The sequence below is a fragment of the Pinus tabuliformis genome, chromosome 1_1 (assembly GCF_031772625.1).
Source record: "Pinus tabuliformis cultivar Carrire ecotype Pingquan chromosome 1_1, CPIR1, whole genome shotgun sequence".
NCBI classification, from domain to species: Eukaryota; Viridiplantae; Streptophyta; class Pinopsida; order Pinales; family Pinaceae; genus Pinus; species Pinus tabuliformis.
In genome coordinates, this window is record NC_142297.1 from 216,315,420 (window position 1) to 216,327,594 (window position 12,175).

At 35.7% G+C, this 12,175-nt stretch overlaps 1 protein-coding gene across 1 annotated transcript in view; it reads right to left on the reverse strand.

Moving 5' to 3' along the window:
- Positions 1-1,790: 1,790 nt before the first annotated feature.
- The window catches only part of EMB3003 (2-oxoacid dehydrogenases acyltransferase family protein), a 51,236-nt gene continuing 40,851 nt past the window's right edge, over positions 1,791-12,175 (reverse strand). Inside the window, exons 2-6 of the mRNA XM_089391817.1 lie at positions 3,465-3,656; positions 3,202-3,289; positions 2,900-2,970; positions 2,669-2,752; positions 1,791-2,354 (exon numbers count right to left, since the gene is read on the reverse strand). Coding sequence (XP_089247943.1) covers positions 2,250-2,354; positions 2,669-2,752; positions 2,900-2,970; positions 3,202-3,289; positions 3,465-3,656 — 540 coding nt within the window. The 3' untranslated portion in view covers positions 1,791-2,249. The remainder of the gene's footprint in view (positions 2,355-2,668; positions 2,753-2,899; positions 2,971-3,201; positions 3,290-3,464; positions 3,657-12,175) is intronic.

Below are 12,175 nucleotides of genomic sequence, written 5' to 3' on the forward strand. Positions count from 1 at the left end.
TTTAATTGCCCTAGGTTTATTTGTTGATGTTACAACTCAATTTGCAGGCAGAAGATGTGGTAAAAGTCCTTCAACCATAAATAAAATATTTGGATGTCCATTTAAAATAGCATAATTTTATATGAATTTTAAAAAGTATAGAATAGTTAAATGTAGAAGTTTTTTTAATATTTTGACTTTTGAGTGCATAAGAAAAATGTATAATTCTTATACTTTTAAATAAAAATTCATTACAGAACTTAAATAAACTAATTAAATTATATATATATGATTTTTAAAAAAATTACCATCATAATAAAATATTCCAATATTTAAATAAAAAAAATTTAAGTAAAAATATTCAATTACTTCTATCAAAAATATATAATATTAATATGCAAATATTTTATAAAAAAAATATTAAAAGCAATTAAAAAAAGACATTCATATATAAATATATATAATAATAAAAATTGAAAAAAAATAAATTATTAGAATTAAAACATTTCAAATAGTTTTGCTGTTTTTTTGGAGTATAAAACTTGAGAGGTTTACACTTTGACAAATTTAATCTTTCAGTTTTTTTAAATATAAAACTTGAGAAATTTATACTAATCTCTTTAAACAAATAATAGATCAGGAATTAAATGAATCTAGACTGATATATATATATATAGATATAACAGTTACACCATTATTTTTGGAGTACACAACTTTTTGGAGTATAAAACTTGAGAAGTTTACACTTTGAAAAATTTAATTCCTTAAAGAAATAATAAATAAAGAAAATTAAATGAACCTAAACTTATATAACAAATAATAAATCAAAAATCAGATGAATCTAAACTGATATTTGTATAAATTGCCAAAATAATCTCAACAGTTGCAACAGCGTGCAGTTTTCCAGTTTTCCAGGACATGCGACTTACAGGTTTTTGTATTATTTAAACTTTACGTTGTTTCAACATTGCCTCATCCATCTTAACAATATACAGTGGTTTGTTAGTTAAGATAGTGGGTGAGTATTTGGAACTCATGGATTAAATTTGCAGTTGCTTTATTAGGAAGTCTTCTGGATGACAGGCGTTCACTCGCTTTGAAAAGGTAAATTATGTGCAAACATAAATAAGATAGTACATTACTCCAAAATAATAAAACTGCACTATTTATTATAAGAACATTTGATTACATATGCATAGATTGCCAAGAAATCTTGGAACAGCTTGCAGCTTTCCAGGAAATGCAAATTACTTGCTCTTCTTTTATTTTAAAATGTCTTCTTTCAAATTTGTCTAATCCATCTTAACCATAAACACATCGGGATGGTTTGTTAATAAGATATTTGGTCAAAACAAGGTTGTATCACTTTTCAGTATTTGGAACATACAGAGTCAATTTGCAGTTGCTCTATTAGCATGGAAGTCACCCACACGATAAACATCCATTTATTTATAAATAAGATGGTATAATATAATATTTCACTGGAGAGAGTAAAGGCATGTTTTTGCAATAACAGGGAAATTGTTTTTTTTTTGTAAGTTTGGCAAGACTACGTCTTCATCATGTCCAATTATGTCCAATATATCAGCCGATCAGGGCAGGGAATTGAACCAATGACTTCAGATTAAAGAGTGCTTTCACAGAGCACCCAATTACCATCTATCCAAAACCAGTGGACAACAGAGAAACTGATTTTGAAAAACATTTGGTTATATGAGGTCATTTATTTCACTTTCTTCCGGACATGAACCAATGATGTATTAATTTTCAAGGACACCAACCTTGGAAAATAATCTTAATACATTTTGAGGTAGCAATGAAATGTGCCCGTTATCATCCCAAATGCCTGCTATAGAGACACGAGTTTCCTTGAATGCAATTGTTGGCATATTAAAAGATAAAAGCCAAAAATGATGATCGAAAAGCCATCATCCTCGCTGACCCTTTTCACACTAATAAGATGATTTGTCAAAACTCCTTTATTTTAAAAAAGAATTGAAACTCTGGGCATTATCAATATTGAAATACGTTATTTCAATCACATTTCACAGTGATTTTTGAATGAGATAACATCAAATGAATGCCACCACGTATATTCGAATTGTCTACCCTTTTATTCAAACAAGGCAGGCCTGAAATAACCATGTGCACATGAAAACAGCATCAAAGAGTATTCCCTCCGCCACAAGAAAAACTGTAAACTCAAAAAATGTAGAAATGTGAAACCTATAATGGTGGGTCAAGACAGGACATAGTCCTTTCAGAAGGGTCTACAGAGTGAGCTCATTGGGTTCTTCAATAATTTTTGAAAGTGTTTGCAAAAAGGAAGCCAGGTCAGCACCATATATAATCCTGTGATCTGCTGTCACATTAACCTGAAAGACAACAGTTGAATATTAGATGCCTCCTTCAGTCTGATGCCAATACAAGCTTCAGTGCATGTTGAATTTCATTTAATATGTTTTGACAGCATTGACAGTATATATATATATATATAATTGCATGATCAATTTTTTGAGTGAGAATTCTAATACAATAAAGATACTCGATCACATTGAGATGCTCAAGATTTTTAGATAGCTATTTGACAATGAGGAAGCTGATTAAAAATCTCCAGATTCCTTATGAACCAAACAAAGTCTAAAATGACAACCACTTTTTAAATCATAAAAATTAGAGAGATTTATACCTGCATTTGGTTTTTCAAACCGATTAATCCATCAGCAGTTGCAACAACTGTTGGTTGGGATGCCCCCACAGCCATAATTGCTCCCTGTCAGACATTCGAAAATGCACTTTAATAGTTAGCCTTGAACAAAGTGAAAACTTGTGTGGCGTGACTTGAAAATGGAATCAACTGAACCCTTTGAAAATGGAATCAACTGAACCCTTTGACGACAATAATGCACGGTTTACTTACAGAACCAGGAGGCAGGATTGCATCAAAACGATCCACGCCAAACATTCCTAAATTAGATAGAGTAAAAGTTCCTGCAAAAAGCTCAGGCATATAAGATTTAAGCTTTTACAGTTGACCTTGTGAAACTCAAGGCACATCTACTTCAACGTGTAGGATGCCAAAAACAGTTATAATGACGACATTGTGTTGGGAATGGTTAAAAGCTACCAAATAGTAGGCAGGGAAATTCTCTTTTGATCAGAAAATCGAAGCAGATCTGGAACACGAATAAGCAGAACAGATTCATAATGCATTTCACAAACCTGTATTATATTCCTGAGGCTGAAGCTGCTTTGCACGAGCCTTGTCTACTAATTCTTTCCATTTCCTAGAGAGAGTATATATATCAACCTAAATGCAACATACAAACTCTGAAAAGTTTAGACTCACAAAATTTCAGTCTGGAAGTAATGCACAATACTGCTCAGACTTCAAAAATTGAACCATTAAAAAACAATGTAACAAAAATTTGAATTTGAGATAACAGAAGCTGAGTGCTAAATTCTATATGATCTAGATTCTAAACCTTGTCTGCATCCTGAAGCACGGGTGTAATTAGACCTCCATCCATAGCCACAGCGACTGCAATGTTTATCTTGCTATTGTAGGTGAAACTCTTGCCATCTTTGCAGCTTGCATTGACTGCTGGGTGCTTGGCTAAAGCAAGGGCAGTGGCTTTTGCAAGTAATGCAGTCATTGTCACTCCTTTAGACTTGATCTGCACATAAGAGTCCAACTTGACAAAATTAGTAGTCCCTCAAGGTATCTCGTGACATTATAAATCGGAGTTGTCTATAATGCGACTTTTTGGAAATTCCGGTGACGGAATCCAGCGGAAGAAATTGAGGTTAAATCTTGATTTGTTGCAGTTAAAATGGTTTTTTAACTGCATATTTGGATTCAGCACCCTGAAAAACCCCTGGGACGCTTTGATTGTGCAGAAACTAGCTATCAAACTTGTGATTCCAATAAATTGCTGCTGGATTTTGACCAGAAAAACCCGCCGGAAAGGCTTTCAAAAAATCACGTTATAGACAACTGCTTATAAATCAATCTGGATTTTCATATTGCTGAAAACAGACTTCTCAGGAAAGCTCAACATCAGAGTTGCACCCAATATGCCCATCATTGACACGTGGATAGCATCAAAGTTGATGGTGAGTAGGACTACATACTTCAAAAAAAGACTCTAACGAAAAGAAGCCTGGGGACTTATCCTGCTATAAATCATGCCATAATCAGAATCTAAAGAATGGAATATGTTGACCAGGTACAGGGAAGATACAAAACCAAAAATGTAGAGAAAAAAAAATGTAACTTAGTATAGAAAAATTGGGAACAAATGCATAAAACCACAAAATGCCAATTAAATAACAAGAAGTTACAGCCAAAATCAAATAATCATGGACATTGCACCATGCTGAAGCTCAAGATATCAGATAGATAGATGGAAGGAGAAGAAAAATTGCACTCAACACATCATAGTTAGAGCATGTGATAGTGAAAACACGGGGCCTTATCCTGCTATAATTCATTCCATAATCAGAATCTAAATTCTGGATTATGTTGACCAGTTATATTATACATGGAAGATACACAAACCAAAAATATAGAGAAAAAATGCATTGCTAAATGATAGAAACATTGAGAACAAATGCATAAAGCCACAAAATGCCAATTAAATAACAAGAAATTACACCCAAAATCAAACAATCATGGAAATTGCAACATGCTGAAGCTCAGATATCAGATTGATAGATGGATGGAGAAGAAAATTCGCAATCCTCAACACATCATAGTTACAGCACGCGACAGTGAAAACATGGGGGGGGGTTGTTAATGAAATGTGCAATGCCAGAAAATACACCATAATCAAGTTCAGAAATGAGGAAAAAATGACAAAATTGTTCTCATTTCATGGCTCATACTTTCAGGTTAGTTATAGCTAAAAATATTGGCACATCATACAATGAGGTAACGGTTAATCATAAAATGCTTATGCAGAAACATTAAGTTGGAACTATGTTCCAGATCAATGAATTGAAGTGCCAACTCTGCAATTCACATTTTCAGAAGACCCATAACTTATGGCAGTGCCACAATACCACAATTCTCAAGTTTTTCTGGTCAAATGTTAAAGAATCTGGAAAATCTTGACAGGTTTACTATGCAAAGTTGCAAACATGTTTAGTTAAGAACTCCAAAAATGGGCTTCGAAATTTGTGGGGAAGGCTTGAATATGCGCAACCCAAAGGGAAAACTGACAACTTATTGCAACATAATAAATGCATAAATTCTGAAAAGATTGAAAATGAATGCTAATCCATCAAATTATCACAAAATTTTAAAATCAAGACAGATATAGGCTCACAAATATTTAGGGTTCAATTCCATCTCCCGAGTTTGTTATATTGGAACTTGGACATCCAATTGAACACTGATCAATATTTGTCCATCTCCATTGCAAGTTTTGAGGTTCACCTAGTCTTCTCCTTGGTTCAGTTAAAACTTATACCTGATAATATAATCAGTCTAAGGAATTTTTCCAGTAGTTTTTGTCTAAGTTGCTTGGTCCGTGTTCAAGGATCATGAAGTTCAAAAACAAATCGTTAGTGCAAAATGATATGAGAATATTTGACATTAAGTTTGAGGAAATATATAAATTTGTTTTCAAATCTCATCTGAACTTAGCCGTCCAATTCCAAAATTAAACAAATTTAATGCCAAACATAATGATTTTTTTCAGCTACCATGACATTTGCTTGATATCAACTTCAAGGATTAAATTCAGTGAGCACGGTCACTTGGGCTTTCATTAAGGAAGATGAGAAGCTGTTGTATTTCATGTCGTTTTGCTAGAGGTATAGGGCAATATCCTAAGAGAAATCAATAGCACATTGTTGAAAAAATAACTAGGTTCGGTCTTCATAAATGTATTTGAGACAATATGTAATGTACTTGTCAAAAGAATGAAAAAAGAAAATTTGTATTATTATCACAATGACTTATTAAAGCATGGGTTTCATGCTTGGTTCATCATGTTTTAGGTCAAAGTCCCCATTGAGGACTTCTGGGATTTATTCTGAGTTATATTAGTCATTGTCCATTCAAAGAGACCCTTCTTGGGCTTTTGAATCATGTGAAAAGATTTATTAATGAGTCAAATTAGGTATTTGACACCTCCACACCAAGTCGGCCTCAAACAGGGCAATTCAACCCAATGTTATCAAAACCGAACCGGTGATCGAACCGAAAAACCTTCTGGACCGGGAACCAGACCAGAACCAGTAAAAAAACGAAAACAACTAAAAAAAAATCATTTACCAAAAACACATAAAATATTCATATTTTTAAGAAAAACATATATATTCATGTGCATCCATATGAATCCAAACCATTTATACACAAATATGCAAAAGTTCTCATTTATATAGCAAGTAATAGTGCATATAACCAAAATAGCACTTAGTGCAAAACATCGTTGAACCAAAAAACATCAAGAAGCAAGCTCTAAAAGGCCTTTATAGTCCAAAATAACATGATAGTATGATACTATAGTCTACAATACTACAGCTACAGCCTACAAGTGCTAATTGTCAATGTCATCATCAGAATCATCATCCTGATCATCCTCCTCATCCTCATTTGAAGAATGAGTAGCATCTAAGTCTGCAATCATTGCCTATATTGGGATCTTTGTCATCAATATAACCCTCTAAACATTAAAATAAGATAGAAAAAACGTAGCATGTCAAGTCAAGATTTTGTTTGAGTGATGGGTATATTTTTAGTAGAGGAGTTCAACAACCATTGCCACTATCATCAAAGTACATAGAGGGATTGGTGCTCTTTATTAAATACTAGTTCCTTACCCTCGTACATGACAAAATCCAATGGAAATATTGAAATCCTGATATCCTGAAAAATTGTTAAGTCTGTTGGATTTTGAGTAAATCTAAAATTCTACCTTCTCTGTATGAAATCCAATGACGTTGGAACCACTCTCAAACATCCTGAGTCATTTCATGGTAATGTTAAAAATTTAAGTAAAAAGATGGAAATGAAAGATTAAAGAGAATGTCACTTTTACTTACCATGAAATGCATAGCAATAATAGGACCACAGGCTTGAATATTAGGTTGGCCTAGGGGAGAATTAGAAGTCAGCCAACCAATTGAAAAAATCAAAAAAGGAAATTTTTTTACGTTGACTTGGGAAGATACAAACAAAACAAAACCAGTCCTGAACCAACCAGTTCGGTACCAGCCGGTTCTGTTACAGAACCGGTCGGTTCAGTACCGAACCGGCCAATTCCGGTTCAGACTGGTTTTGGGCCAAAAACGGTCGGACCGTCCAGATCCACCGATTCCGGTCCGGTTATAATAACATTGATTCGACCTTACCTCAAGCCTATATATACAAGGAGATCAAATTCATTTGGAGCACTCTCTCACTCACTCACATTCAATATCCAGAAGGAAGAGGAGGTTGGAAGAAGTGCGAAGTTGGAGAAAGAAGGAAAAGAGAAAATCGAAGTTTTGGGCTATCTCTCTCTCTCTCTCCCTCTCTCTCTCTCTCGTTTGGGTTTCTATGGGAGATCAAAGTTTTTCTTGTATAGTTAAAGTTGTTGCTGCCATCTATTGGGTCGAAGAGTTGTTGCTTCAAGGTCGAAATCGCTGGAAGAGAAGGTTGACTTGGTGGTTGGAGGAGGTATGTGTCTAGGTTGAAGAGTCTCAAGAAAATTATTGAAGGAAGAGATTTTGACTGGGTTTTCCCTAGATAGAGGTTTTGCCCTAGCAAAGTGCCTACATCTTATGTCTTGTGTTTTTGTGATCTTCATACACACATAATTTGATAATTGGTTGATGAAAGATAATATGACAAATACATAAAAGAAGCCAACATAATTCACAAGTAATTATCAAGAAAGCGAAATCTAACACTAATTCCACTAGAATTGATTTCTCAACATGGTATCAGAGCTAAGGTCAAAGAAGATTGAAGATCACTTCATTGACTTGAAGGAAATGATTACTCCCCCTGTATGATAAGAATGGGATTCAATACTACAAGACGGTAGATCAAGAAGATTGTCTACTACTTATTCAACAAGGTCAAAAGTCAAGGGTTCTTATCTGCACTTACCACTTCACTTAATGATTGATAGTGGAGCATCAAGGCATATGACAGGGGAAAGTAAACAACTTCAAACTCTATCAAAGGAACCATCTTCTCATGCAGTGGAATTGAGAGACAACAAAAGCTGTGATGTTAGAGGCCTGGGATCAACATCTTTGAAGCTGGAGAATGGAGCAAAGCTACATCTCAACAACATACTATATGTTCCAGGTTTGAAAAAGAATTTTCTTTCAATTTCTTGCTTAGAAGATAAAGGGGATAGAGTTGCTTTTGTTGATGGAAAGGTCTTGGTTTGGGGAAAAGATTCAAGTATTGATAAAGCTAGGGTTATTAGAGTTCGTGAAGGAAGCTTATATAGAGTCATTACACCACCTCCTCAAGCCCTAGTTCATATGGAAATCAATCCCATTGAGCTATGGCATAGAAGATATGGTCATCTTCACTACAAGGTCATTCCCACTCTTAATCAACTAGTTCATGGCATCCCCGATATCAAAGAAGATCATGAAGGAGTTTGCAAGGGATGCTCTTTGGGAAAACATACAAGAAACCATTTTCAAATAGTGAAACAAGGTCTAAAGAAATATTAGACCTCATACATTCTGATGTGTGTGGACCTATGTTTGAAAAATCACTTGGAGGTCATCTTTATTATGTGAGATTCATTAATGATCACTCTAGAAAGACATGGCTCTACCTTCTCAAGAAAAAGGATGAAGTATTTGAGAAATTCAAGGAGTTTAGATGTGAAGTGGAAACCCTAACTGAAAGAAAAATAAAGACTTTGAGATCCGACAATGGTGGGGAATACACTTCTAAAGAATTGATTGCATATTGTAAAGAAGCAGGAATTAAGAGGGAGCTTATTGTTCCCTACTATCCCGAACAAAATGGAGTGGCCGAAAGAAAGAATAGGACAATTGAAGAAGGTATACAAACAATGCTCCTTGATCAAGACTTACCAAAATTTCTATGGGGAGAAGCAGCAATGACAACCGTATATATTCAAAATAGAAGTCCTCATAGAATTCTTGAAAATATGACACCTGAGGAAGCATTCACAGGGAAGAAGCCAAGTGTGGACCATCTTCGAATCTTTGGGAGTCCTGCCTATATCCACATTCCAAAAGACAAACGAAAGAAATTAGATTCAATAAGCATCAAAGGGATCTTCGTTGGCTATAGTCTCTCCTCAAAGGCATATAGAATCTACATCAAGGAAGGGAGACACATTGAAGTAAGCAGGGACGTTATATTTGATGAAAATCATGCCTACAAAAGATCCAAGGACATTCCTATTGATTCTAATGACGAAGATCTACCTATATTTGAAGAAGAAGAAGTACAACCCGACAATCCATCTACAATTCAAGAAGAAGAAGGACCAAGTGAGGCTATTGAACCTGTGATCATACTGAACACATAGAAGAGGCCAAATTGGTTAAAAGCTACTCTTGAAGGTGTTGAAGGACATGGATCTGTGAAATGAACCTTTAGAGAAAGCAAAAGGTCAAAGAGATATTCTGGATATGTTGCATATATGACAAAACTAATTGAAGACGAACCATCTACATTTGAAGAAGCTGCTTATCAAGAAGTATGGAAGAAAGCTATGCAGGAAGAATATCAATCCATCATGAAGAATGGGGTTTGGGAAATCATTCCTAGACCTAGTGACAAATCGGTTGTCACCTCCAAATGGATCTACAAGATCAAGCACGTTGTTGATGGAAGTATAGACAAATACAAAGCCAAATTTGTTGCAAAGGGTTTCTCTCAAAAGGAAGGCATAGATTATGAAGAAACCTTTGCATCCGCTGCAAGGTATACTACCATTAGACCTTTGGTTTCATTGGCTACTACAATGGGATGGAATATCTATCAAATGGATGTGAAGACAACATTTTTGAAAGGGACCATCCATGAGGAAGTACACATTGAACAACTCGAAGGCTTTGAAGTAAATAGCAAAGATACTCATGTCTGTAGACTCAAGAAGGCTCTATATGGTTTGAAGAAAGCTCCTAGAGCACGGTATGCAAGAATGGATGCATACCTTCTAAGAATTGGGTTCATGAAGAGTTTCGTTGATCCAAATCTCTACATCAAGGTTGTGGATAATGAGCCAGTTATTATTATATTATATGTGGATGATCTATTCATTACAGGTGTGGAGCGAAGGATACAAGAATGCAAGAAGATGTTGGTAGTCGAATTTGAGATGAAGGATCTAGGACTGATGCACTATTACCTAGGTCTGGAAATATGGCAAAATCCTAGGGAGATATATTTGGGGCAAGGAAAGTATATCATCAAGTTGTTGCAGAAATTTGGGATAATGGACTCTGAGCCCATGATTACTCTTATGATCATCAATCTCAAGAAGTTGAGGAGCTCTGACTCAAGTCTCGTGGATCCTACCTCCTATCATCAGTTGGTGGGTTCTTTGATGTATCTGGTAAATACTAGGCCAGATATATGCTTTGTTGTGAACATTCTTAGTCAGTTTCAGTTGGAGCCTCATCATGATCACTGGATAGCTGCCAAGCCTATATTGAGATACCTTCGTGGCACTATACATCATTGCCTGAAGTACAATAGCAAGGAAGTCAAGTTGATTTCACAGATTCCTACTAGGGTGGTAGTGAGACCGGTGGAAGAAGCATCACATGTGGATGCTTTAGTTTGGGATCTGCCATGATCTCATGGATGAGTAGAAAGCAAGATCCCATTCCTTTGAGTAGTGTTGAAGCAGAATATGTGGTTGCATGTGAAGTAGGAAAAATGGTTGTATGGTTGAGGACGCATCTGACAGATTTGTTTGAGAAGCCTCTAAATCCTACTGTGATAACCAAAGTTGCATCACGATGTCTGGAGATCATGTGTTTCATGCTAGGACGAAGCATATCAATAATAAGTTCCACTATATTAGGAACTTGGTGCAGGATGGGATCATGAAGCTACAGTGTGTCCCGACAGACGATCAGGTAGTTGATATACTAACAAAGTCTCTTCCTCATAAGAAGTTTGAATATCTTAGAAGCATGCTTGGTTTAGTTGATATTGCTAATCTTGTTGATGATGATAAAAGTTTGGAAGAGATTTGTTGAGGCTTTGTGTGTAAGACACATTGTCTAGGAGGACTTCTGACCGGCAAGACACATTGTCTAGGAGGACATCTGACCGGCACTATGTGTTGATGTCTAGTTCCCGAAGTAGGGAAAGTGGCGTTGGTCATGGAGCTCTAACCTCGGATATGCACCTAGATCCTTGGGTTGATGGTTAGCAAGTGAGCCTGAGGTACCTGGAGAGGTTGAAAGCTTTAGTCCATCTTAGTCCCACCTGGATAGATTGACCTAGTCGGGAATCTAGTCTATGGCATTGTGAGTGCCTAAATTGTTGGAGGACCTTGGATAGATTTCCTTAGTCAAGAATCTAGTCCATGGCATTGTAGTGCCTAAACTCTTCATAGTTCATATGGTTTGAGATCTTCCTTGTATTTGTATATGCTATAATGAATACCTCCCTAGTTAAGAGGGAGTGTTGAAAATGTAACTAGGTTCGGTCTTCATAAATGTATTTGAGTCATTATGTAATGCATTTATCAAAAGAATGAAAAAGAAAAAAAATATTTGCTAAAATTGGCAACTAGGGCCAAATTCATCCTTGGGATAGCTCATTTGATGGAGATGATGATTACATTGGATTCGCCTTTTCGAGAAGTCCAAGGTTGATATAAAGATCATCTCATTCGGACAAGCAGAAGTGTGATTTTGACTTTATGCCCACACATGTGCAAATTGTTCAGGTCAGCCTCATCTTCATGTAGGCTCAAGAAGCCCAATGGATGTGTTTCTTCACCCACAACAAATTGTATAAATACAAGAGACCTCAATCCTCATTTGCCACATTCATCACTCACACATTCTTCTCTCTCTTCATCAGATTGGTTCGTACAACTATTGGGTAGCCTCTCTCTATCTCACACGTGTGGTAAGGAGGACGATTTTCTAGGCAAAATTACAGGCTGAATTTCAGACTTCAAGGACAAGTTTGACTAGCATTGAGCAAGGTGTTTTGACTGAGTTTGACTTCGGT